This window comes from Chaetodon auriga, chromosome 5, assembly GCF_051107435.1.
Source record: "Chaetodon auriga isolate fChaAug3 chromosome 5, fChaAug3.hap1, whole genome shotgun sequence".
In the NCBI taxonomy this organism is placed as follows: domain Eukaryota; kingdom Metazoa; phylum Chordata; class Actinopteri; order Chaetodontiformes; family Chaetodontidae; genus Chaetodon; species Chaetodon auriga.
In genome coordinates this window covers 3,702,602-3,730,475 of record NC_135078.1, presented here as the reverse complement: position 1 = coordinate 3,730,475, position 27,874 = coordinate 3,702,602, and the positions used below count along the sequence as shown (strand labels likewise).

The 27,874-nt window shown below is 40.0% G+C and overlaps 1 protein-coding gene across 1 annotated transcript in view; it reads right to left on the bottom strand.

Moving 5' to 3' along the window:
* Nucleotides 1-25,895, bottom strand: part of niban2b (niban apoptosis regulator 2b) — a 36,985-nt gene extending 11,090 nt beyond the window's left edge. The window contains exons 1-6 of the mRNA XM_076729888.1: nt 25,674-25,895; nt 14,520-14,650; nt 12,496-12,624; nt 12,297-12,402; nt 10,919-11,086; nt 1,419-1,534 (exon numbers count right to left, since the gene is read on the bottom strand). Of these exons, the coding sequence (XP_076586003.1) occupies nt 1,419-1,534; nt 10,919-11,086; nt 12,297-12,402; nt 12,496-12,624; nt 14,520-14,650; nt 25,674-25,728 (705 nt within the window). The 5' untranslated portion in view covers nt 25,729-25,895. The remainder of the gene's footprint in view (nt 1-1,418; nt 1,535-10,918; nt 11,087-12,296; nt 12,403-12,495; nt 12,625-14,519; nt 14,651-25,673) is intronic.
* Between the last annotated feature and the right edge of the window lie 1,979 nt (nt 25,896-27,874).

Below are 27,874 nucleotides of genomic sequence, written 5' to 3'. Positions count from 1 at the left end.
ACGTTTTGGTTATGGTGGTGGAGTGCCCTGTAAAACTATTGCGCAATATGACAACCTACACAGGTTTTGCTAAATATGTTTTTGTGAAGTACTATATAAATAAAGGTATATATGCATATTTCATGTGCAGCATGCAGAAAGCCCCTTTTAATTAATGAAAATCTAGAATTTTTAACTTGTACTCCTGCTGATTCTTTCAAAAACTACATAAACAGAGGTAATATGCATTGGCCAATTACAAGACTGTCCTTTGGCAGCTCTAAAAGAAAAGTGGAGACAGCACTTGATTTTACCTCAGAGACTTTTGGGAAAGAGTAGCATCACTTCAAGTTGAAAGTGTGGGCTTTCTTTCTAACAGCTAACTGCTGCCTTCTGACATGTACAGACCTCTATATGGTCAGACGGACATTGACCACAGTGGATCCAATCCCATGCTTCATCTAAACTTGATACTAGCGCTGAAAGCACTGGATTGGATATCAGAAAAAATAAATAGCCTGAACTTCAACTCTCTCCTAAAAGAAACAGTTTTGTGTAAGTTATTGTGCTGGATGAGCCACTTCCCATGGTTGAAAACATGATATGTACTAGGGGTGGGGTAGGTGGTTAAAATAAATACCTCAATACCACCATATGCATAGTCATATAATACAGGGATACTGGAAACTTAGAACCCAATTCTAAAACAATTTGTAATGTGAATGTGTTGACCACAGATTTCATTAAGTAACAACACTATCCTATGGCTGAACTGTATCACAGCCTTATGGACTCAGAAAAATATTTCAATATGTTCACATATTGACTATATTACAATTTCAATGTATTGCCTGACTGTGGCGTAACCACATGTATCCACATCTGGCCAATTGATGATTTTCTGATTATGTGCTCATAAAAACATTCATTACATCACATGCTGACTCATAAAAAGAAGCTATTTGACCACAGTGAATGACTGGAAAACACTCAAAAGTCACTTGACTAACCGTGGGAAAGGAATTTTAGGGTGGGAAATTCATACCAGCCAGTAGCCACTAAATACTTAGGTGTTTGACCTTTAAACTATTGACTATTTAAAGAGATGACCTTTAAGTGCATTAAATGAATGAAAAGGTCTTAAGTGAAAACATTTAGCAGACAGTAAATAGTCTCTTCATGTTTGAATGCACACAAAAAAATCAGGCTACTGAGAGTAATCAGGTTAAGGCAGGAATTTGGAGAATGTGTTTACGTGTGCTGATATAACCTGATTAATGCCCAGGTTCACATGAAGCAGGTCAGGAGGCAGATTTCTGCTTTACCTTCTACAATATTTTAGCAATGATACATTAAATGATGTAATTCCAGCATGAGAAGAAAAGGCAGAGCTCAAGAGACAAGAGGACAGTGATAGACGTTAGTACTGCCATGCTCACCTGTGATGGTACACCACACATCATCTCCCAGGTGCCATAGTGCCCTTGAGCTTGGCGGTAGAGTCGTACTGCATCAGTAAAGGCTGGTGTTTGGACTTTATTCTCCTCTGACAAACCTAGGATGGGAAGATTTGTTAGCAGGTAGCATTTAAACACACTATTGATCTGGCAGAAAAAAAGCATGGAAGTAGCCAAAAAAGTGAAAATGAATAAGCAGCCATTAAATAAAGTGAATAAGAAATAATGCTGTGATGTCAACAGTCAACTGTGATATTACGATGGAAAAACAAACTCCTAGTAAAAAAAAGGAAGAGGAACGTAGAGATGCAAGCTAGAGCCAGAATAATACAGTGTTGCAGGCAAATGCCAGAGCCAATATTTCTGCATTTTTTTCTGATTTAGACAAAAGTCTTGAAACAAAAACAATGTTGAATTGTGGATTACAGTCAATTCACAATGTGTGCTTAAACTTAAATTTCCTTAAACTTGCATTAATGGATTTTTTTTGGCCACTTGGGGGCAGGGGATAAAGCTGTAAACACTGACAGAACATTGACATTAGCTCTAATTGGATCTCCACCAACTCTAGACACATATCTGTCTCTTCACCAGCAGTTGTGAACTGTGTCTGTCTGTTGTTTGGTGCTGGGCAGGTGTATAGTGGGATCATCAGAGCTCTTTCACTGAAAAGAGCAACCTGCAGTTACCTGAAATGATGTTGATGAGAGCACTGAGAGTGAACCTAAACAGTAAACCTGAAGGCCGTAAAACCAAAACAAATGTGTTGAAGAAGGCAAAAAAAGCTTAGTAAAGCTGAGTAGAACGGCAGAGTTGATCATTCTCTGTAGGTCTGTCATTACAAGGACTCCTTCAACATTACATTCAGTCATTTTTTTTTTAAATTATTAGCAGGTGGGCTACATTTTCTCAGATGGTAGTGTTCATGAGATTAGTTACCTCCCCTTTAATGTCTCACCTTTTTCCACAACTGTCACACTGTCATTCATATTTCAACATAACTTGATGATTAATTGTGTTGCATTGTTCCCATAGTCTACATTCTTTGTGTCCTAGTGTCTGTCACTGAAGCAACATGCCTACAACTAAGCAGATTTTGAATATTTTCTTTTTAGCTTCAATACCTGCTATTCACAGCTTGAATACAAAGAGCATATTCATCTTTATTTAGAGAGAGAGACAGTGTGTGTGCATGTGCTGTTTTAGCTTGACTGGCAGTAGTCAATACTAGAGTCAAATGGTCTGTGTCAAAGATGGAGCCTCTCGAAAAAGTGTAACTTTTCAACATTCCTCAAGTTGTCTGGCATCTGAAGGAAATGAAAATCTGCTCAAAACCAGAAGAGCCTGATAACACAGGGTGCTGAAATGCTGTTCAGCCTTATTGGACAGTGCGTGAGAACTCTCAGCTACGACAATACTGTGCCGGGGGAGGGCAGTGACAGGACCTGAGTTTCTTGCAGTAGCAGGGACAGGAAGATGGGGTTATTATTTTGACCTAGCCTCTGCTTATGAAGGAATTTCAAGATAAACTAAAAATTGGGATTTCTGTCTTCTTCCATCTTAACGACCAACAAAAGACATCAGTCACATCTTCTAGATTAGCTGATGCTTCTTTCAAGAGTGACTCAGGCTTATGTCAAACTACTGTTCAATGCAGCTCATACCAAATGACTGGCCTTAACAAAATCATAGTGATATCTGAATATATGGATTGGAGGAAAAAATGGATTTCTGACAGACCTAAATGTCATGTTACCTTCTACTTCCTAGACAAAACCAGTAAATTTAAATGAGAGAAGACCTTCGCTTTTGATGAGCTGGAGCCTGTGAATGATTGAAATTGTAGCTTGATGAATGATCAAAATGATTAAAGGATTATCAAAATTTGTTAATAGGTTGAGTCACATCGCTCTTTTGCTGTGCTGCGAACTGCAGATGGAGAGCCAGAAGTGATTTTCAGCACAGGAAGCACTAAAACATATGCTCAAAATGCCTAAGTTTTGCGTCGTTTACGGTTGCTCAGATTAATCAAGCCAAGAAACCACAGGGAGCTTTTATTGAGTTCCAAATGTTGTTGTTCATAAGATTGAAAAATGCAAGAGATTGACAAAAAATGCTGGAAAAAAACGGCTTGTTAACTGCCTGCGGTCAGGAGGATCCGAGTTAGCTAATGGTGGAAATAATGTAATAATAATAATATAGTAATAAATAATGTTAGTGATTGTCTATGGCGATACATTTAAAGCAATAGCTACAAGCAACATGACAAACACTTGTTAAATCAGTCTTAACGGTTTCACATAAGACAGGTACCCTATCTTGTTTCGCGACGATCCATGTCTTTGTGGCGTTTCACTGTACCTTTGCAAGCGGTTAACCTAGCAAACAACCGTAACGTAAACAATGTTCAGCGTCATGGTGCTGAAAGATTGCTGATTGGTTAATGCACAAGATGAAAAAACCTACGCACCCTAGCAAAAACAAAACGACAGTCATCCAGTAGCACTTTGGTACCAAGGTCCAAGACCTCCATGCTTTTGTCTGTTTTCATTTGTTTTCTAAAGTAGAATGACATCTGAACGAGCAGGTTGTTCTTATATCTGCGGCCTCAATAACAGCAAATCTTTCAGTTCAGCCGCTCCTCTTCATAATATAAGGGTCACATCCAACATGTGTTCTGATTTTATGTTTGTAGCTTTCTCTCATAATTTCATCTAAACTAGCCCTGCGAGAACTTTCCATCATCTCCATTGCAGTATTCACCTCTGGCCCTCTGTCTGAATTTGACATCATGTGACTTCAAATATCGTAATGCTTAACTGTGGCTAATTTTCGCCACAGTTAAGCTAGACCTGCACTACACCATTATAACCTGACAGAACTCTCTGTGTGAAGAAGAATGGCTTGTTGACCCTGGGTGAGGCCAGTGCACCAACACCTTAACTTTTTAACAGAGCTACTAAAAAGTCAGTGCAGGTCTCTGTGTGGCACACAGAGCAACATATGGAGTCATTCAGCCACTCAAACGGCATGCAGCTGGTCTGTGTCATGGCTCAGGCATGTTAACTATTGCTGCCATTTCCTCTTTCAGGTTCCTCACAGCCCCAGTTATTACAACTCACACAGGTTTCCAATCAATTATTTGCAATGCTGTTAGATCACAGAGTGATCATGTTTATAAGACATGAAGAGAAACACACCGAAATAAACAGAAAGAGAAACAGTCAGAGCTAGACAGACTATAGGAGTTAAAAGAAATTAAATACTAATAAAAAGAAGACCTGGACACAGTGAACTTTAAACAATGTCCTTTTGTTAAGCCACAAACCTCTCGCTGCCTCCGGCACTGCCATCAAATCTCTCAATTAACAAGATATACATGTCACTGTGTTACACTGAGTGGTACATCAGACGAAGTGCATTGCTGACTCATAGCCATAGCTGTGTAACAGTTTGTGTAAACTGCACACTGATTCATGGCATGAACATGACAAAGTCTTGTTACAAACTGTCAGAGTACTAAGCTGCTCTGGAGAGCAACTGTGATGGCTCTAAAATTCAATGCATAAGTTTCAGTGAACAGGGGGAAAAACAAGCAGAGGCCTGGGGAGTTGTATGTCACTGCGCCATTAAGACTCAAATCCAATTTCCCTGACATTAACAATATTGCCACAGTTTCAGTTTGGGCACTCAACATTAGGCTCACCAATTCAGTATCCGACCAAATGTGAAATGTGGCCACAATCTCCCTTTCTTTCCCCAAATTACGGCGTTGAATAATGACCAGAAAAGTGTTTCTGCAGAACTTTATGATGTCACACTGAAGTTAACCTGTGAGCTTTTGGATCTAAAATGTCATCACATGATCATTTTATCCTATTAGACATTTGTATGATTTTTTTTTTTTTTAGAATTAGTGAAAGTGAAAGTGAATTCTTGAGTTATGGCCAAAAACATGTTCAGAGGTCACAGTGGCCTTTGACCACCAAAATCTAATCACTTCATAATTGAGTCATAAGTGGACATTTGTTTCTCATGTAATGAAATTCCCTCAAGGTGTTCTTAAGATATTGCGTTCTTGAAAATGGGACAACAGACAAACAGATGGATGGACAACCTGGAAACGTAATGCCTCCAGCCATGGTTGTCTGTGCCAAACAAACAAACAAAAAAGAGGCTGGCTGTCTAGGGATTACTGCTATTGGTCAGGTTCTTTTGTTTCAGCACATATAAGAACCACTTTCTTGCTGTCTGAAGAAAGATGATGACAGTCGCGTGCCAATAACAGGTCTCTTGATATATACCAAAGTCTCCCCTGTGGGTGCAGCAGTGCATTTGACAGCTCTGGGAAAGTTATGCTGGAGATCATCTGCTGCTTCTTTTCAGGTTCTAAAACAAAGTTCTTGTGCAACATATTTGTAGCAAGCGGCTCATCTGTCATCAGTCTTTATTTGACAAATGTGTTTGAAGGTGGATTGTATTAGGGACAGGCCTTTATTTCTAACTCCCTCTCTTAAAAGTACATTTGGTCAAATTTCATTATCAACTCTGTTAACTGTTAAATGTTTGTTGCTGCATTTTGCTGTTAACACTTCCTAGCCCCACTTAAAAACCCTCTAGCATTTCAGTGGACAGAGTCCCATCATTTCTTAACAAGGCTTTTATTGTGAAAAATCTGTACAATTGGTAAGATTCCATCATGGTACTTCACAACTACTGCCATCTTGTGGATCTTTTACATTACTACTACAGTTCTGCTGAGACATTAACACACATACACCTGCAGTGACTGAAATCGGACAATAACACTTATGATGACAAATCCAGAACAACAAATTGTTGAAAATAACAATTACATTCCTAAATTTATTGAATGAAAGCAATGGAAATGCACATTATGCATAGTTGGCATACACATACACCAGGCACCAGGAGTTTGTCCAAACTTGTTTTTTATCCTGCTCTATGTTTGGGACGGACCTTTATTTGTTCATGGCTATGTGAACCCCAGATTTTATGTGACTTGAAAAAGACCTTTACAGGTCCGGTGTGTAGGATTTTGTGGAATACAGGGGTGAGGGTTGCACATTGCAACCAAGTGAATATCTGCTCTACTCTCTCTTTCCAAGCGTGTAGGAGAACTGGTGAACCAGTGTTAGATTTGTCTCTTCTGGGCTAAACTAGAACATGGCAGTAGAACATGCCAACAAGGCAACAAAAACAACTCTACTTATTTCCAGATGATTACACACTAATGAAAAGATACTTCTGAACATTGTATTCCTTTTCTGTTGACACAGATTGCTTTAACTTTTTCACGCTTACACAATTATTAGTTGGCAACTAATCGTCAGCTAACATTTCATGATTGTGACAGCCTTGTGGTCAGAAGGTACCACATTAAAAGGAGACAACTATTCTACTACAGCTAGTGACAAGTTCACTGCTGAGTCACACCCCAGTTGGTGAGTGAGGAAGAAACCCTGTGAAATCTTTCATTTTACATGGCTTATGCTGGCTTTAGTAGAAGATAACTGTCAAGTCCTGCATGTGTTTTTTGTCACTTAACACCAGCCTTATATTGCTTTACAATGTAAGGCACACAAGTTCTGAAGAAGACTGTCCACCATGCATATTTTCAACCCTGTTAGCTGTAACCACTTTTATGAAAACCTGAGTGACTTTAATGCCCAGATCATGTGAAATGGCTACACAGGACTGTGATTTGTAGTGTGACTGTTCTCTATCGAGGATTCTATATTGTATACAGGTGCCTTGAATGTTGGATCTGTAAACTTCCTGAATCACAGTCTCTTATTTTAGGAAACAGAACAGAATGCCACTTATGCAGCTCAACTGGCTTTGTCTGTATGTACCTCACATAAACACCTTGCTTTGCTGCAAAGCTGTACCTGGTATTAAACACGCCGTGTTAATTTATTCACACATACCACACACAGTCCCAAACACCTATTTGTCCAGTTCTGTTTCCACCCTACAATCACTACAAACTGTGTGTCTGAGAATGTAAGTGCAGGTCTGGTGGATAAACTATAGCACCTGTCAGTTAATGAAGCCTCTGCTACAGTAAACAGCAGAGGTGAAGTTAGAACAAAGCTCCTGTTATAAGTGACAGGTTCCTCCTGGGTCCTACCTCTTGCACTGTGCTCAATTTGAGCTGAGCGCCATGGCAACCTGGTAAATATGTCGTGGCGTGACGCCATGATGCTACTCTTATTTCCAGTTTCAGTCCTGTGCCAGTTTTACATTTACCTCTGATTGTGACACCTACAGATACAGGTAAGAACTCAAAGGCTAGATGAAACATGCCAAAACCAAATTTAGAAAATATCTTTCTCTACTTTGCAGCAGTTAGGTCACTTGTAAACCAACTAAATCATTATATCAGACATTGAACTTCATTTTCAGATTTTGAGTTAGTAGCTAGCCAGCATTAGCCTGCTGCAGACATACAGCAAACCACAGTGGAAGAGGAGAAATGAGGATCCTAAAGGTCGCTCTGTTTGCTTGCTTCCTTCAGTGTTGACTACACCTTTAGAACCACTTCATCTTTCAGCAGCCTGTCAAATACCAACAAGGCTATGTCTGATATCTTGCTCATCACTTACTATGCTTTCATTGAGTCTAACTGACTGCTGGACAGGAGTTTTACAATGTGGATGTTGGTGGTGGGATGATCTAAAATGATGGCACTGTGTTTCCACCCAGCATTACTTAACTGTGCTCCTTTCACTTTTATATCCTCACTTTAGTCATACTGTGATGTTAAATTATTTTTCTGAGAATTCACATCAACTCTAAGCTAATGTCTAAGCTAATGCTTGCTTTTAACCAATGTGTAGCCTAGAAGCTGCATTATGAATGTCTTTGTTCACTGCTTTTGTATTTTGTGTGCAGCTCAAGTATTAAAATATTCAGTATATTAACAAGGTAGTTTGCAAAGAATTAATCAACTCTGGTTGACACTGGAATATCTTCAATGAAAATGTCAGACTTTCGACAACATAGCATACCCCCAACCACCAACCACCTTGGGTGGTGCCATGGTGGTGACTGTTAACTATATTTTCATTGCTGAGATCACTGCAGAAAAACCAGCACTGGTGACAAACTCCATTAGCTTCAATTTAAAACTTTTCGCTGTTGTTGAGTTTTGTTTGGAGGCTGCTGCTGGCTTTACTTCACGATCAATTATGCTGCCACCACTGCTTATGGACTTCATTGCAACCAATGTGCCAAAGGAATGCAGGATGCATGGGGTAGCCATCCAGCACATGTGAATGCATGTAGTAGTTAAAAGCAATTATAAAAGGGCTGTGGAAACCAGCTATGACCTCTGATGGAGACAGTTATGTACAATGGGCTCCAACTCAGTTGAAGGATGACTGCAGAGGGTGTTCTCACTTTCTAACCATATTTGGGCAACACACTCAGCTCATCAGTTCTGATGCAAGATATTGAGTGCAAACAAAAGTGCATCCAAAATATTGCTTTCAGGAATGTATCCCAAAATACATGGCTGTTGGAGAGGGCCTGGATAAAATACTGGAATTGAGATGCTCCACAGAAAAAAGCAAACAATCCACATTTAAATAGGGTAGGTATGAAAAGTGGAAAGTTAAAAAAAAAAAAAAAATACAAGACAACCGATCATCTAACAACCACACACAAGCTGGGTTGGGTATATGGTCATGTGGCTAATCATTGTCCTGGACTGGCAGAGAGGAGTGTCTGTCCAATAGGGAACATGTGGAACACAGGAGAAGGGGGTGATACTTAAATTTGTACAGAAGAGGCCTTAACTCAGAATATGCGTATTTGATGTGGCAGAGTTTAAAAATACTTTCATACATACAGGAAGAGTAAGAAGAGCAACAAGCATCATGAAAAATACATCATAAAAGCCACAACAAAACCACATCAATGAGAGATATTTAAGAACCATGATAAAAACTCATGACGGTCCTCATTCATGCCCCCTCAAAATAAACTGAAATGCTTCTCTCTTTTTCCTGTGAAAACTGATAATACCACCTCTTTGGCTGGATTTAATCACTTCTATAAAAAAAATAGATGAAAACTGCAATGAAACAATGATGTTGCTTTTCATTCAAATGTCTTGTAACAGGACTGGCAATCATTCCTCTTACTGGAGCTCCTTTGTGCACTGACAGGCTCTTTAAGGGAATGTCATGCTTCACCTATATGTACATGTGTCACCACATGGACACTAAATCATATAGGCAATATTTTTGTTTAACACACAGTAAAGTCCTTAACGTTAATGTTGTTTCCATTGGTAGGGTGGTTAAAAGACTTATGGTTTTTGGTCCACACTCAAAGTTGCCTTGAAGAGGTTTAGTTATTAGCTTACTGTTCTGAACTTCAGAATGCTGACATGCTCAACCCTGTTCCTTATGTTTCGTCCTCCTTTAAAAGTTACCATAGGAAGATATTTAAAGGTTTCTTGAAGGGATGGGTCATTTTGAAGAAATTTGAAGTTTTAAAATGATGTCCGTGTTCTTAGTTTTAAGGATGAATGTAGTGCAGTAAATAATATGTGGCTTTGGTTTGGAGGATTTTCATTTCAGTGTGAGAGTTTCAGTGGTTTAGCCACTGACACACATTGGTCTAACAATTAAGTTGTTTAATGTGCTGCAAGTGTTGCTTGAGTTTTGACCTCTTTAGAGTTTGTTCTTTCTACATTAACCTTGGAAGTAGGTGAAGTTGTGCCAGAATCCCCTACTCTGAAAAAGCATATAAAAACATCAAGAAATTGCACTGAATAAAAGTGAAACAATCCTGGGGAGTCCAAGGGAATTGTTGCATCAGCAGGTATTTCATCAATTGAGATAAAATTAAAGGTTTCTAGAGGAGCTTGGAAAGGTGGTACTTGCACTTCCATGAAGCACTTTCCAGAGCTCTAACCAACACGAAAAATCTGCTGTGCTAAAAACAGAACAATGAAGGAACTGATGCAGAATGAAAACGTACATTCTCTCACTGCAATCTCCATTTTTCCTCAAAATGTCTCTGCAGCAAATAAGACAAGTGAACAGAGAGCAAATTGCCCAAAATCTTTAAGTCACAGAAGTTCAGTCTCATAGAGGCCACTTGTGGGGAGGCTTTCATCCCTTGAGCTTGCAACCCTGGGCAGCCACAGACTAGATCAAAGAACTCAAGTCCATATTTATCCCATAAACCTGCCCCTGAGCATCAGAGTATCTTTATTTGTTTTAACAAATTACAACATTGTTTACCTTTTCATTTAAGAAAGTGTTACATATCAGTAAAACTTTCTGCTAATTGGGAGCATTAGTATAATGACCAATATAAGAAGATAGACTGCCACTAGTTATGTAAACTCCTGAGATCATGGTGTTTAGTCATTTTGTGTCCATCAGTGCATTTGTAAGCATGTGTGATGCAGGAATTTGTGCTGATCATTAGTTGGCACTCACCATCATTAGTGTGTCTGACACAGTCCTGGAGGACAGCGTGCCACTTCTGCTGTTCTTTCTCTGTCACCACACAGAAGTAGTAGTGACGAGCGTAAGGGTGCCAGAGGATCAGAGGGAACTGGGTAGCACACTTTAGGAAGGGTGAACTTCCCGACTTGGCTTTCACACCTGGAAAAAATTAACACAACCTAAAAATGCTGAGCAATTATTTTGAACTTTCTACATGACTGCTGAAACACAAAGCATATTACAGCTCCTCTAATGAATGCAGAATGTCTTTACATGCATTTGAAGAGGTTAATGTAATGTCTTCAGCATTATTAATGCATGTTGTGCAGTCAAGCATTAATCAAACACATGATTTCAAACAGTCGAGCTCCATTAATTCACAGTATGTCAGGGTACTTCTGTTCTATGGATATAAAATGATGCAAAACACATCTTCAATTTTCAATTTAGATATGTGACCACTGTGACATTTTTAATGAAAATGCTTAAAACATTTAAAACTATTAAAATTAAAACCTCTTTAAACGACACACAATGTTCTGCCAGCAGTAAATGTGCAAACTAGCATAGCAAACCCCATCAGCCACATGATTCTGGCCCTGCATGTCATGGCAGCCCTTCAAGAGTCTCCTTAAGGTTTCCATTTGATGAGGTGCAGCAATAAAAAGGCTTAAGTGATGCCAATAATAATCTGACAAAAAAAAAAATCATACTACAGGCATCCCTTGTCCTATTCTATTTACCTGATTGCGTGCTTTTCCACTGCTTAAGACTTCCACCTAAGCCTAATTGATTTACACAAAGAACACTCAGGTAGTTTAACTCAGCAGCCTGCTTAGTAGCCTCTGGCAGGTTCAAACACAACTTATTTGCTCTCATGTTTAAAGGATTAAACATGACATTCAGATGAGCAGCAGCCTTGCTGTGGGCCCCTCTGCCCTACAAACACTACAGTTCTAGTCCACTTTCCATCAATCATTCCTCCCAATGTTTCGAGTCACCCTAAACTCCCAAACTCAAACTTCTTGAGATCTTCCTTCTAACAAATGAATATTACACAGTATACACACACACACACACACAGATGAATCAGGATTAGACTGGCGATCAGCAGAAAGGCTCCAGATGTGAGAACTTTAACTTAATAATCTCATCATGATTAAACGTAATTATTACAATCGTGGATTTTCAGTGAATTGTAGTGCCCCGTAGTTAATTGATGATATGATCAGAAGCTTTTCCACGAGTACAACAATTATTATTACATTTTTTAAAGAGACCCCTGGCCATGGAAAAGGTGAACCTGCATAAAATTATCAGCAAGAATTTGTTGCAGCTTGAGGTTGCCCCCTCCCACCCTCCTCCTCACCAGGCAGGCTGTTGCTGATCAGATCCAGGTATTGCTCAATAGATGTCAGCACTTTGTACCCAGCACAGTTGATGGTTCCTTTGGGATTGAGGTGTCTGTCATGGGACTGGTAGTGGAGACAGAGAGTTAACATGTTAAACAGCGCCTCAAACCAGCATCATCTGAAATGGATTGTACAGCCAATTTTATTTCTGCTCACCGCTTTGTTGTCATAATAGTTGATGTTGTAGGAGTCTGGAACAAAGAGGAAGCGGTTTCTCCATTTCTTGTTCTCCTCCAGGTACTGAAAGAGTGATCCAGAGAAGATGGATTTGTTCTCCAGAGGAATCTGTGGGTGAAAACACATTTCAAGTTGAACCTTTCACATCACAAAGGCAGTACAATGCACAAGCAGGTTTAAGAGTGTTTTAATTGCTAGAGGAGCAGGGAAAAAGCCAGCCTATGTTTACTTTTAATAAAAACACACATCTAAAATGAGTCCATAAGCGGCTGTGGCTTAATTCCAAGACCCCCAGTTAGCATTGTTTTCCCAAAGAGCCAACTGCATTCCTCACTACACTCTTTAACAAGGCCATTATCAGACTCCAGACACAACTTGTGTGTGTAAGTGTCTGTGTGCTAGGTGTGACTGTAAAAAGCAGACAAAGTTATATACATGCATGACACACTTTAATGCTGAATTCCCAAGACCACAAGATCACATGAGATCATGTGAGCCGAGAAGCTATCTGACCAGGTTTCAAGTAATGCGTTTGCAGCCAAACCACAGTTGTCCAGACAAATCAGCATCTTATGAGGAACTACTGACAGCCACGAGCGTGGTTTATGTGTTATGACAGTGAGGGAAGCAACTTCATTTGAAAACAACAACGGAGGCCCCTAAACACGTTAGCGTAAATGCAGCTATAGCATCAGTTATAACAGAGCTGGAGAGTTTTTCGTCATTGAAAGAAGAGCACTGAACTGTTTTCGCTCTTCTCCCAGCTGGTTTCTACAAGAGTCCTACATCGTCACATGGTTCGTAGGTACTGTAGCATAAATGCTCTATGTGCATGATGCATAACTGCTAACTGATTCATCATTGATTCCATAGTTTTAAGCAGTAAAGAAATAAGTGATTTGATGAAAAGTTAAAAATCTGATGTGATCAAACTGATTTGTCCCACACAGCAAAGGACTATGCTGATGTATAACATGTAGAGAGGCCGCTAATGCATTAGTTCGCTCTTTATATTTTCATGTTTGTGTTCTGGAACTAACGTTTGCTGTTTGTGTACCACTATGGTGAAATTCATTGAGGGACTGTACACAATTCAGCATGAGCAAATGTCTCACAAGGCTATGTTGCATTCAAAGTTCTACTCATTGATGTCTGAAGTCAAAGAGACTTTTGAAAGACTTTCAAGGACTCAAGACCCTCTTTCATGACAAGTGGCCAACAAGGTATTTTGTTCTTATCTGGATTGCCTTTTGTTTCATGCTCACACTCGGTGGCACTTCGTATTTTCATTTGTTTTCATGCTATGTACTGTAAAATCTGCTGATGTATTTTGTACTGTTTATTCCCAAATATAGTTGTCATGGTGTGACTAATGTGGTGATGCATCAGAGAAAGGAGACGTGCTCAAGCAAAAAATCCATTTAAAAAAAATGTTATTTGTTTAATTAAATTTTATTTTCAGATACAATTTTGGCTTCCAACCATTGTGAAAACAGGATAATCTAGCTAAAACGACTATTGTGCTGAATTCTGTTTCGCAATGATGCTCTTGTTTTGTCTTGTATCAGAAATCCAGCACACCCCTTTCCTTTACAGCGATGTGCTTCTGTCCCTCCCTAAAACCTCAAAGCCACTTGAAGCCAGGCTGTGGCATGTTCAGTTCAGCTCCATCCAATACAGAAACAGAGTCTTTGGTTAACAAGAAAGGGAAAACCAATTCAGCTGTTAGACATGAAGATAGTATCACATGGTGCGCAGGTGCACACAGCAAGCGCAGGTACACACACAACACTGAGCTTTTGCTGGGAGGGCAGGCAGGGACAGTTGTTAGGCATTGTTTATTCATTTGAATAATGAAGCGAAATTACTGCCTAGCTATTAAAAAAAAAAAAAGACTTACTTAGAACTTACATGTTCTACTTTTCCTGGAAGAACAGGCCTCACATACAGTTGTGTGTGGACTCTATGCTCAGGGTCATGCAGAGTGATGGAGCATATTTTACCTTACGGTGCAGTAGCTGGGGTTGAGGGCCACCTCCTCCTTCTATGTCAAAGCGAACTTTGTTAAAGAGGGCCACTGCATACTGCTGCTCATACAGATGTCCAAACTCCCCCATCACCTCCCTGGTCCGAACTGAAACACACAAAACACACACACACACACTGTAAGGAAATATTCTACATTGCAGTTTTAGGCATTTTTCATATTTACACAATGACTCCGCAATGACTGTGATGCTTATTGTGTTTCACATTGTCTTTGAAACAATGAGCACAATGAGCATTTAGCTTCAGGGTCTGCTAACACAGAGCCGACATGTCAGTGTTCATTTTAATCTGGCTCTTATCAATCAATTCAGGAAAGATCAACAATTACAGTGACTCAAAAAATGAGAATATTTCCACAGTTCAGGAAAATGTTTCACAGATCTGACCAATGCATATGGTCCAAATGTATTGTGTTAACGCTTGAATATGAAATTCACACACACACACTGATGTAGACAGTGAAATCAGTGGCGTATGTCAAAGCCATCTGACCTTAAAGCCAAGAGAAATTCATGTGGGAAAATGTTAAGCTGAAAGTCAAACACAGACTTCAGAGGGTAAAGAATGGCAGTTCACACTGCTGTTTTTGTGCTTCATCAGTGAGTCCACATCATTGCTGTTTGCTTGGAGCTCTGGTTGGCCTTCACATATCTAACCTCTTACACTCTACATTTGTAAAAGGAAGATTTGCACTGCTGAGCCTTTGTGTGGCCACAGATATAGTAAATGATGAAGGTACATGTTATGGCTACTGTAGGTGAATCCCATTCAATTGATCTGCCCTGACCCACATGTGTGTCCTTTAATATTATCTGCTTGAATGGCATAACTCTTAAAAAGAGACTATGTTACTTTTGGTTAACAGCAGCCACTGCTATTATCAAATAAAGAAAAAAAAATACATGGTAACTTGTACAATTTTACTTTTACATAAAGAAGGCTGACATCAAACTTTGTCAGGCAATTTAGTTATGTTTGACAACCACACCTTTGCATAAGCAGACACAGCATTCGTGACTGGTAAGTCACAAGTCTGGGACAAGAGTCACGGCATACCCCTTCTGTATTTGCTTCCCTTTAGGAGGTTTTCTTTTAACTACTGTGTAAAAAAAAGGCTTTAAAAAATGTGTCACAGAACCTTGCATGATTTTGATTGCAATAAAATGGTTCTGTTAACATGAAGGTCATAAGATATGAAGCATTCAGTACAGCCCAAGAACACTGGTCCGAGGGCTCCATTGTACTGCCACAACTTATTATTTTTTTTTTTTTTAATGTTGACGTGAATCGCATTTTTGAAAGGCTTAAGATGTCCCAAAACTCTCGAAACTTTGCATCAGAAGCTGTTAAAAATTCTAGATTTTATGGTTCTTACAGTTGGATATGTTAAAATTGCTCAATGAAGACCTTAAGCCTTAAGACCTTGCTAACTCCTTATTGTGAAACTTGTGAGTTTTCATTGACCGGTGTTGCACTGGTAGCACGTGAATTATGATATTTTGCCATGAAACAGGAAGTAACAGGAATAAGCCAGGAACGCTTGAAAACTCACAAAACCTGACATACATACAGAATTGGTGCAAATTGATACCTGATATGGGTCCCACAATTTATTAGTACCCCCTACAAAATTTTAACAAAATAGCCATTGTGGTACATTTCAGACACATGTTCACATCTACATGTACAAAATTCAGTAGGGACATGTATCATGTTCAGACTGAAGAAAGCCCCCTGAAGCCATACCCTAAACCCAAAAGGAAATCAGTGATTTTGAATTTACTGTGCAATTTTTGTACAGGTTTTACCATTTCCAGATGTCCTTAAACAAAGTTCTCCTACAGAGTTAAACAGATAAACTTCAAATTAGGTTGGGTTAGGTTGGTTAGTTGGGAGATGTATAAACTGTTTGATTCGACCAGCTCTGCACTATGGTGATGAAATGCATCTGGGTTGATGCAGGATGTATATTAAGCGGCCTTTTAAAGGCGTTGGGAAGGTAGCCTTGCAGCATTATGAGTGAGTCTAGATATGATAAGGGAAATGCCTCAGAAAATGTGTCATTTTGCTCTATCAACAACTGTTCCATTAGGAGTTCTGACATGTGACGCGAGTCACTGCTGGACAGAATTGGTCTCACTTGATGAATACATTTGAAATGTGTCTGACAACATTGTTTGAAGTGTGATGATTAAGGCAAACTACGTTGAATAAACATCCCGGTAACCAAAGAAAGTGAACTACTTCTCTCAGGCATTCTGTTGGCACAAATCAGACATCACATGCTCTGCCCCCTACCACAAAAAATGCATCACACTTCATGACAGGACATCACCAGAGGTGTTATGAGACAGACACATTTCAATCAGTAGCAAAATAGTATTCATGTTCAACACCAAGCCCGACTCTAGAGAATGTTATCTATTATCAACAGTAAATTCCATTGCAACAGTGATTTTGAGTACTGTACCTCTCAAACATAAGTGCACTTTTATTCACTTCCACCTTTTAGGTGGGAGGGGCTGGGGCACTGCAGGGTGAGTGCATCATGGGTGGCAGACCAGAAAACAGAGTCAGTGCTGACTCATGAAATACCCACAGCACACAGAAACAATGCAATCATTTGTACGTGTTTGACACTCATCTTAGTCACACAGCACTAAGCTCCATATGATCATGACTACCCATGAGAAAGGCTGTGTGAACTTACTCCTCCCTCAGATTTAAAGGTGCAGTGTGCAAGAATTGGCCACCTGTCAAAGCTCACTCTAAACAAATGGAGGGCAGCATGCCACCAGAGCAACTGCTTACTGCTGCTCACTATACACTTTGTTGTAGCTACCTTTGGCTAGAGCTACTAGCTGCCATTAGTTAATTAAGTCAGTTAACCATGCAGGTAATGGCCCTATTAACTGACTGAGTATGTCCAGACTTGGAGCTCCTGCACTCACGTAGCGTTGGTGTTTACACTGCATACAACAGAACCAGGCTCAGCAGCCTCCCAGCACACACGGTCAGACTGGGACCATGCACAGCCTCCAAGGCCGATGGAGGACAGTCTGATGACAGGGATTAGAATGCTGAGGTGATTTACAGCAACCAAAGCCAGTACTCTGACTCCAGAGATGATGAAGACACAGCAGGACAGAGAGAGGCGTGAATCAAGAGGAGCGAGAAGATGGTTGGGCATGAGCAGTGTAGATTTTCACATCTAACTCTGTGAAAAAGGGTTTATTTCTAACAATCACCAACTAGAGCTGGCACTGAACAGTGCAAAGACAACACGGTTTTGGTGAATTTGATATTGTTTGTGTTGAGTTTGAATGAAGTGTGTTTATGATGAGGCACTTCAGTTAATTTTGGTAAAAGATGTTCGGTAGAAGAGAGAAATTTGAATTTAGAAGGTGTACAGTTGTATTTTTCTGTTTAATAAGGAAAATATGGGTAAGAAAATTTCTTCTCTTGACATTTTTTGAGTTTATTTAGCTATCAGACCATCACCTCTTGAGGTACACAGTAGTATTACGAGACAGATGACTCCAGTGGACATCTCTGCAACATTATGCAGACATCTTCTTCACATTCTTTTGATAATGTTAGTTAATTTTTTTCAACATCTTAAACCAAAAATCTGGCCATATCTTTCACATTACACCTTAAAAGAACTGTTATAGTAACTTAAATTGTTTGAGTTTAAATGTAGACCCTTTGTGTCTTTATTATTGTGCAAGTCCTGTTTCAAATGCTTTTTCAGACTGTTCCCTGATGAGACTAACAGTTAATTCAGTCAACAGATATTCACACCAGTACTAATATTTGTAACAAGTACCAGCCTTTAAAAACTCATCAGCTGAACCCTGATCTTCAGTTTCATCCATCTGGCAGGACTAAAAGCAGCTGCCTCAAAGAGGCTGCTTTGAAACACACCACGGTTGACATGCTTCTTTTGGAAAAGCCACTCAGCGTAATCACATGACAACCAGACCGCATCAGACAGCTGAGGGGAATCAAAAACCCTCATTCTTTTCAAACAATTGGAGACAGGGGGAGATACACTTAAAGATTATGTTGCCCTTATTTAACTGTCCTAGTTACATTAGTAGACGCCAGCAAACTTTTCAGTATTTCCACTGACCATCTACTTCCCAACTGAGAACATTCCTGATTAAGCACATTTCATGGCCAGAAGAGAGAAGCTGCAAAAATGTGTCTGCTCACAACAGTGTGAGGATTTGTGATGACTATTTGAGTCATGTCTTTCTGGGCAGTGCTGGTTGGGTCTAATCAGGAAGCCTAAAGTTAAACCCAAACATGCAGACTCTACAAATGCAATGTGATGAATCTTAGGTTAGAAAATAGCTGGGTTTTTTTGGTAAAAGTCAAAGTTACAAGTCTGTTTACATAAAAATTCAAGGGACAGAGACACGATTCCCAAGGAGGATTTCGGTAAGATACAGCCAATCTGTGGTGCAGATTTCCTGTACTTGGGTCCGTGATGATGTCTGAATTGCAGTGGAATAGAAGTTTAGAGTAGTATGACATTGATATATTCAAGTCAAGTACAAGTACCACAAACGTTTACTTAAGTACAGCTCTTGAGTAAATGTACTTAGCCATTTTCCACCGATGCTCATGGGTAATGTAATATTCAGAGCCCAGCCTTAGCAAACTGCAGGAAAAGACACGCTTTCTCCGGGACAGAGTGGAAACAATTAAAACGGATGGCAATGACAAAACCTATTATGCTGTTAAATGACCCAGGATACTACATTGTTTCCATGTTTTGGAACATTGAAGATATCACTAAAACTCAGTGACTGAAATTTACACTGTGTCTGGGCCAACAACTTCTCCCAATTCACAGACTCAGAAAAACATGTTTCATTAAGAATATATCAGATTTAGAGGCTGTAAGAACATATCAGGGAGCTGTATGAACTGCTGCTGTGAGTCTCGCTGAGTCTTTGTTGTGTTGCAGCCAACTACCAGACTAATTGTCCAGGGGGCTCTGCAGTGCTGAGGCCAGCTATCAGCTCTAATGATGATGACTATGGTGTTGTCTTCAATCGCTGTGGTAATCTAATCCAACCAACCAACACCACATGTAATTCATTTACATGGCAGCTCATCTTAACTGATGTCAGCTCAACAGTTCCAGCACATCTTGATCATAGAAACCTGACTCAAGAGTTCAGAGACTTGTATTTAATAGACCCATAAGAGGAACCCCCCCTCCCCATTTCTCCACGGTGCCTTAACAAAAACATTCCATTGAGACAGACCCACAGTCTGACTCATAAATTTAGACTGTGTTCCCATCAGAGCTGAAGCAACAGAGCAGCGGTGATTCTTGTGCAAGGATCTGGGGCGCCAAATAAAAGCAGATTTAGTTTGGTTTAAACATGTTTACTGAGGTAATTAGAGGCAGGGCAGGAGATATGTTCAGTTTTGAACTTTTTCAGAGTTCACATCAGCCAACAGGCAAACTTTAATGCTCATCCAAGGCTTTTTCCTGGCTCACAAGAGTGGACCATCACTGCTGATCAGTATGGAATCAGTTAATTCTCTTGGAGATACTCGCATGAGCCGAACAAATAATTTGCCCTGATGCCTCTAAGTAATGACAACAGTCCTCAGAGTCAAATGAACGTAACTCTGCAGCACACAATGTACATACAATATTGATAACAGAATCAGAATCGGGTTTCCCTTTACAAGGAACTCGCCACTGTATTTTGTTGCACAACAATAAACATAGTAAGAGAAACTAAAAACAAAAAGCAAGTACTGCATATTATTAAAAAGTATGCACTTTTTGTTTTGAAAATGGAAGATGTGGGGGTGGGAGTCTGTCAGAGGGCCGTGTTGGTGCGGTCAGCTGCACCCGGGAAGAAGCTGTTTTTGTGGTGTGAGGATTTGGTCGTGCAACCTCCTGGTGGTGGAGAGAATCATGCCAGTGTTGGTTAAAAAAAAAAAAAAAAAAAAAGACTAGCAGGACCAGCCTCAGCACATCATAATGTCAAAGCTATCATCAACCTTTGCAGGAAAGCAGGAGACGTGTATGTGTGGAAATAATACTGTAAAGAAAGACCTGAATGCTCTTTTCTGTCTGGTGGAAGTAGCTCCAGTTACTCAGAGCTCGCAGAGCCTGACGGTGATCAACAAGTCCACTCAGAGCTCTGAGGAACAAACACTCCTAAAGTGCACAATGATCTGTATAAATAAGTATTCCTGTAGCCTTAATGATGTTAGTGCAGTTCAGTCAGTATGTGGTCGGTTATGCACGCGTGGAAATTGGCCTGGGTTAACTTTAGATTCCAGGCCTGAATTATTACAGCTCTGGCTCTACTGAACTTTTTTCAGCCTTATTTCGCAAATCATTTTGGTTTTCCTGCCCACAAACTCCACTCTCATTAACCTTGTTTCCAGCAGCAGCAGGCAGCTGTTTTCAGTAAAAAACAAACAAAAAAAGCAGCTCTGATAAACCCACTGTGAACAAAGAGGAGCATTTAGCTGCTGAACGGACAGAACCTTTCCTCAGGAGTGGAAACAAAAACAAAACGACAAGGGGAATGAATGTTGGGCGTCAGGTGGACAGAGACATGACTCTGAATGAATGCTCACTTTGCTTTATTCCTGTTTAATGTGTGAATAAGAATGTAAAGAAGTGTAGCTGACAGTTATGAGCTGTGCCTATAGGCCTACATAGGAGTATTAGAAAATAACAGGCGCTGTAGTCTGCACCCAAGACATCAGCCCTTTCCTGCATCTGCATTATCAACGGCAGCACATTACAGAATCAGTGCCTTCTGCTCTCACCTTTCACAGTGAAATCCCTTGACATATACACTGCTTACCAGAATGAAACTTAAATTCCCTCAGACTGTTTTGCTAAGAGGCAACTCCAAATAGCTTACATGATCAACTGTTAGCAGCACATTAGAGATATCAACTTTATAAGGTGATAATATGTCAGTGTTTTGTTCACATCTTATTGTGTGTCTCCCAAGTAGCCAAAATAAATTAATATATGATGCAGCTTCAAAGTGGGCTGGTTTTGTTCAAGCAGCCTAAAACTTGTCCACCACAACATTCAGTATTCAGGAAAAAGTCTTCACCACTGACTCGGCTGTAGCTGCAACGGCATTCAAAGACAATAACATATTGTCAAAATTCAATGGTAACTATTTTTCATGCATCGTTTTGTAATGGCCATGTGAAATCTGCCTGGGGCAACAACATTTCCTTTGCAGGACTGTTTGGCTGACGGTGCTGTCGTAGTAATGAAACCTGAATAGTACAACATATTATGATACTGGAAGCCTTAAGAATGACATATTTGTTTCCTGATCTTGGAAAGTCAGACCACTGGCTAACTCAACATGATAGTTAGAGGCTTGTTTAGTTAGCTCCAACTTGAAAGATTTGTTGAGATAGCTTTTATTTTTTGAAGTAGCAAGTTAGGTTTCATGAAGTTGACTGCTCTATAATTTATCCCTTTTTTCTGGCTTTCACTGTGTTGTAACGTCACCACAAACATTCTGTGGCTCTGCTTGTTGAGTTTTACCTCATGAGATCATTCCTGCCTTCATACCTGCTCTGTCTCCAACAAAGTGTATGTATATGTACTGTGGGGTCCCAGGAACAGGTATTTCCGCCACCTGAACCTGTTTAGAACAAGCGTCTCTGTGCCGAGCGGCGTGTGTGTTGAAGGTGAGAGCGCCACACCTCGCCAGGCCACAGAAAGCCACCCTGTTGACCACTTAACACTCCCTCCAGAGCCTGAAGATAAACCAGAGCCAGGGAAAAACACTCTGTGTTAGGATTTCCTGTTTCCTGGCCCCTCACCCACTGACCAAGCTTGCACTGCTCTGTGTATGACTACATAAAGAAACTCTGTGTGAAAGTGGGAATTAGATGTGCTTTTGTCATGTCCGTATTGAAACTCTGACTATAATAATTGGATCATATGAACTCATGCAACACTGTTTATTCTTTTGATGGATGTCTCTAAACCTTCACCCCTCATCAATAATGATTTTTCTTAATAAGAGCTATGTGTTATGAGTCAATCGATATAAAAATGTTATGTATAATTTTACAGAAATTCATTAATTTATGAAGTTTGTGGTCCCATAATAGATTTTAAAAAAAAAAAGAAAAAAAGAACAAAGACTGAAGGAAATTGTCTTCCATGTTCAAGGGGTGTTGAATTGTTGGTAAATGAATGGTTTCTCTTAACTAAATTTAAATATTTACTCATACAGCGAACTTGATCATTTGTTGTTGTGACTGTAATATTTGTTACACTATACATGTTAAAAAGAGCAATAAAAGTGGCAATACCAAAAAATTTGCTCTTTTTAGCAGCTAGTGAATATTTGACCATTTTCAGATGAAAACATTCAGAAAAATACAAAAATTAGAAGTTCCCACAGAAGCCTGTCTGGAGCGCACATGTGCACTCATGTCAGATTCCAAAGAGGAAATGAGAGGTTAGCCATGTGATCTTGGTCATTTCCACGCTCAACACACCCCCACACCCCGCCTCCCAAAGCTGACCTCATGCTGGAGGTTATGAGGGAAGTGGAACATGTTAGCTGGGTCTGTATGACTCCGCTCAGGGACTCCCACTGCTATTCTTATCAGAAATCAAGGCAAGGCTTATCTAACAGTCAGTAAGGTGTGCCACTTTCATCAGCTGGCCATAAACACCTTTATATAATGGTGCTGCAAAGCTACATATTAACAGGAAGTCATGTCCTCAATATGCATTTTATCAAAATCATCTCTTGCACACCAGGAATGACCAACGTGAGTGAATGTGTGGATATTTGTGGCGTGCTTTAATGACTAATCCAGGCACTTCCCTTGAAGGCAGCCAGGCACTGGGCTCGTCTTGGCTGCAGAGACTGTGTGGTGCTTGCTGTGCAGCTCAAGGCCTGGAGGAGGTTTCCATCCAGCCACATAGACACACATGCTTTTTCATGCATTCCTCAGATTCCACATCTGATACATGTGTGTGTGTGTGTGTGTGTGCACGCGCGCGCCTCACTCTGCATTGGCCACTCAGAGCATTAGAAAAAAAAGATGATGCTTGGCCTTTAACATAGCTTTCTCTCTCCACTTCTTCCTGAGAAGTAGTCGGCTATATGTGTCGTAAAACTTTATGAAGAAATCGAGAGTGGAATGTCAATTTAACACAGTAAAGTCGGTGGATCTGAAGGGTAAACAGGGGCCATCAGTCACATTGGGATAAAGTAATTATTTGCACAGATCATTTTGAAAGTGTTAAAATATAGAATTCTACAGTACATAGGCCTGGGCAGCAGCAGAACAACCCTTGGGGCTAACAAAAATGAGCTTTGGGCCCCTACTGACCCACCTCCCCGTTCCTCTCATTCTCTGTGCATTACATGGGGCTGGGTGTCAAGTACCAAAAGCTGACATCTAATGTCTTGCCAAATTTATTGTCTTCTTTATGTGTTCTTTGATGTAAGAGTTTCTGATTTGAATCAGCTTTTTGCCATTATAATATGATTTGATTTAGGAAAACTTATTGCATGGCTGCATGAATTAAGCATGAATGGGCTTTTTTTTTTTTTTTGGTAAACTGGAAACAAGATGAGAACAGTTTAAAGTCAAGTCAGCAGCTAAATGCAGATGGCAACAAGCTCACGAACTGAACATTTAGCATAGTAGATTCAACGATTAGCACCACACACAAAGTGCAAGTGAAGCTGATTCAAACATCATTGGTTTAGCAGGTATCTGGACAAACTGCGTGTTAGACAAACTAAAATTCTGACCTGATCCTCACCAAAGTCAGTAAGATTCATCCTCTGGGGACCATTCATTTCATGGCAGCTAATGTCCTGTTTGTTGAGCTATTTCAGTCATGATCAAATGTCATAGTATTCACAATAAAAGTATCAGCACTAGTAATGAAAAACATCAAATGACACTCCACCCCAAAAGTATAGGAAAAATACATCAGAGATTTTTTTAACATCCAAGATTCAGTTTAAAATTTCAGAAACATCAGCTGATCACAGCCTGGCTGCCCCACTAGTTCCACACTCATCAATAATATTAACAGTAGTCAGAATTACAAAGAGGTTGTTCTGACATATCTGGACCACTGCCTTTGATACCCAGTGAGGATTAGCATGCCATGATCTCTCCTGCACACACTGTACTGTACCTAATCTGCTACAGTCAACTCTGCTCAGAATCTGACTTCACTTAAAACTGAGCAGGTTCAAACAGGCCAAATAACAAGGTCAAATGCTCATTTATAAGAGCTGAGGCTGATATGGTAGCAGCTTCTATCTTTTCAGGGTTCTTACTTTGATAAGTGAAGGAATGAAAATAGTTAGAGACTGCTAATCACTGTGGCTGCCACTCACTTTTCATATTTAAGTAACACAGTTCCACAACTCAGGTTAAAACAACGCAATTTCCAGGCCAAGAAAAATTAAGAAATCCAATTTGTTCCTCACAAGAAAATCATTACTGACACAGAAAAGCTCTGAGAAAACAGCTTTGGGCCATCATGAAGGGGAGACTCTGGGACATTCCAACAATGGTTTGTACTGGGAAATAAATAAATAAATAGATAGATAGATAGATAGATAGATAGATAGATAGATAGATAGATAGATACTCACAAAACAAGTAAATGACATGAACAGGGAAATACTGAATAAATGAATCAATGTTTTGGACTGTTTCAATCATAAAAGATTGATTTTATGACTTATTCAGGATCCTTCAAAATCACCTGCAGAGGTTGGAAGGGGATTGATCACACTTCAGTCCCAGTGTTTTAAAATGCTGTCCCCTGCTCTGCTGCCTCTGAACCTCGTGTTTACTGCAACAGCAGATCGATACTGATTCCACAAGCGACCAAAGACGCCTACACAAGAAATCTTTAACGTGGAAAAAACATTAAGAACTGCCAGAGTCACACTAATATCCTGGTAAAATGATCTCATTCTCATGTAGGCTGTGTAGAACAGTTCACACAGCCCGCTGCGTAAAAACGCACATGTGCCAAAAGGCCAAAACAGCACGCAGCAAACACACCTCCACAAAACGCTCCTCACCTGTGATAATCTCCCGCTTGGCTTCATCCAGGTGACTGGAAATCACGTCCCCCATGGTGGATGAAACTCAACGTCCCAGACTGACTCTACTGCTGTGGTCTACAACTGGCGCTTGAGACAAACGCAGGAAATCCGTGCAGAGCTGTAGACTCCTCTCACCTCCTCTCCAACATGAACCTGAACTCACTGAAGTTTGAAAAGACGGGCGGTAGAAAGCACTCAGGCCGAGGAGGTATGGTCTGGAAAAAAACTTCAGCAGAGTAACAAACTGACGGCTGTTTCTCGGAGAGACACACCCTCTTTAAAATAGGAGAACTCCCACCTTCCAGCGGTGGTGCGTTCAGGTCACGTGGGGGAAAATGGCAGATACGAGCTTTCGAATCGACAATACCTCTCCACCAGGGCTCCAGCCAACCCTGAAATACCGAGGTCTTAAGTCTGAGTCAGCGACAGCAAGAGATAAATGTTTGAACTACCTGGCTTTTTCAGGAATTATTTTTTCATTTTACTGGTACTGTCAGCTACTTTCTGTCAACTTAATGTCTCAACACATAAAATTGAGACATCACTGAATCCTTCATAACTATTTATTTCTTTGGCAGAAATTTTCTATTTATTCAGTTTAAAATTACTGGATTCTAAATATGAAATACTCATGATAGGTTGCTAAAGTACTACCATGGGGTGTTTACCATGGCAATTTTCTACTTTACTACTGATTATAATGTCACCAGCAAGAAAATCCTCATAGTGAACAGTAGGACATTTCTGGCAGATAACCCAGGCCTACCTGTTGGACCATAAAATGGATTTTTAGAGGTGACTAGTTTCCAGCTGTTTTCAATAACTTGTTGGCTGGAGAGCTTAGTGTGTAGAGATGTATTTGTTTACCTAAAAAGAGGTGTTTTATCCACAGAAACAGACACAGAAATTAGAGAAACTAAATGTAGGCCTTGTCAGTTATCCAGAAGTTTCAATCAAACAGTTTAGGATGTCAGTGTAAGAAGATAAATCACTACATTTTAAAACTCTTGACTCCAGAAGGTCCTCATTTGGGACCCACTACTCATTTTTGCCCTGGACTCCCAAGTTTAAGGGTTACAGTAATCTGGCCCTGCTGCAAATTCAAACACTGTAATTCCCTTCAGCATCAGTGCATTGATACAGCCCACCAGGCTTCTCTGAAAACTCCAGATGTGTTAGCACCTAATTTCTGTGTTCTGGGTGTTTCTCCTGAAGTAATTAATCATGTTTCCGCACAGGAATCTGTGAAACTAAACATTGCTTGGAGAAACATTGTGAACACAAATTCTTTTGTCCCCTCTCATCGAGGAGCTGATGTGCTGTTTACTTCTCCTCTGCTGCCCTCTCATGGACACCAACCCAACTGTCACTTTTTCTCCACTGAAACGCACTCCTTTATGACGGGCTCCTGTCAAATCTGTGGACACCAGGCAGAAGTTTTAATTTATCACTCTGCTCTGTACCTTCCTCTCTCTTCATCAACTTCCAGCAGCTGCACCGTGGAATCATTATATATTATGTTTAAATATGAAATGGTAAATATAGATACACACACACACACACACACACACACACACACACACACACACACACAAATACTTTTATTTGTGCATCATAAAATAGCTTTTGACACAGCAAGTCAGACTTGAATAATAGACACTAAGCTTCCGGCTTTGACATGTTGTCTTCAGAATAAAAGCCTGCTGGCCTGTATTCAGCAGCAGAACTGGAGCCTCAGAAAGACACATCTAAGATCCACTGATGTAAAGCCCACCAAAATTCTTGAAAAATTGTGAACAGATACTTTAAATCTGACTCTGACTTTTGTATGTTTCTGCTGTTTGTTCAGTCTCTTGTTCAGGAAGTATTGTCTTGTCCATGAAATCTTCCTCTCAGGAGAGCTCCAGTTGTACCTGCAGAGATCTTGGGTGTTGAATGGTTTATGATAAGTGCTGACTACCTGAATGTAGTCAAGACATGGCCCAGCAGTCAGTGTATGACTCAATTTAAATGGCAACCTGTTATCATGTGACTCAAGTTCTGTAATAAGGTCATATCATGACAGTTGTGTGATGAAGACAGTGAGATTTGGCTGAAACCTCAGGAAAAGTTACAAGTTGACATCATTTTGTCAAACATGCCCAAGGTTTAAGAATGAACATACTTGTCAAAATGTT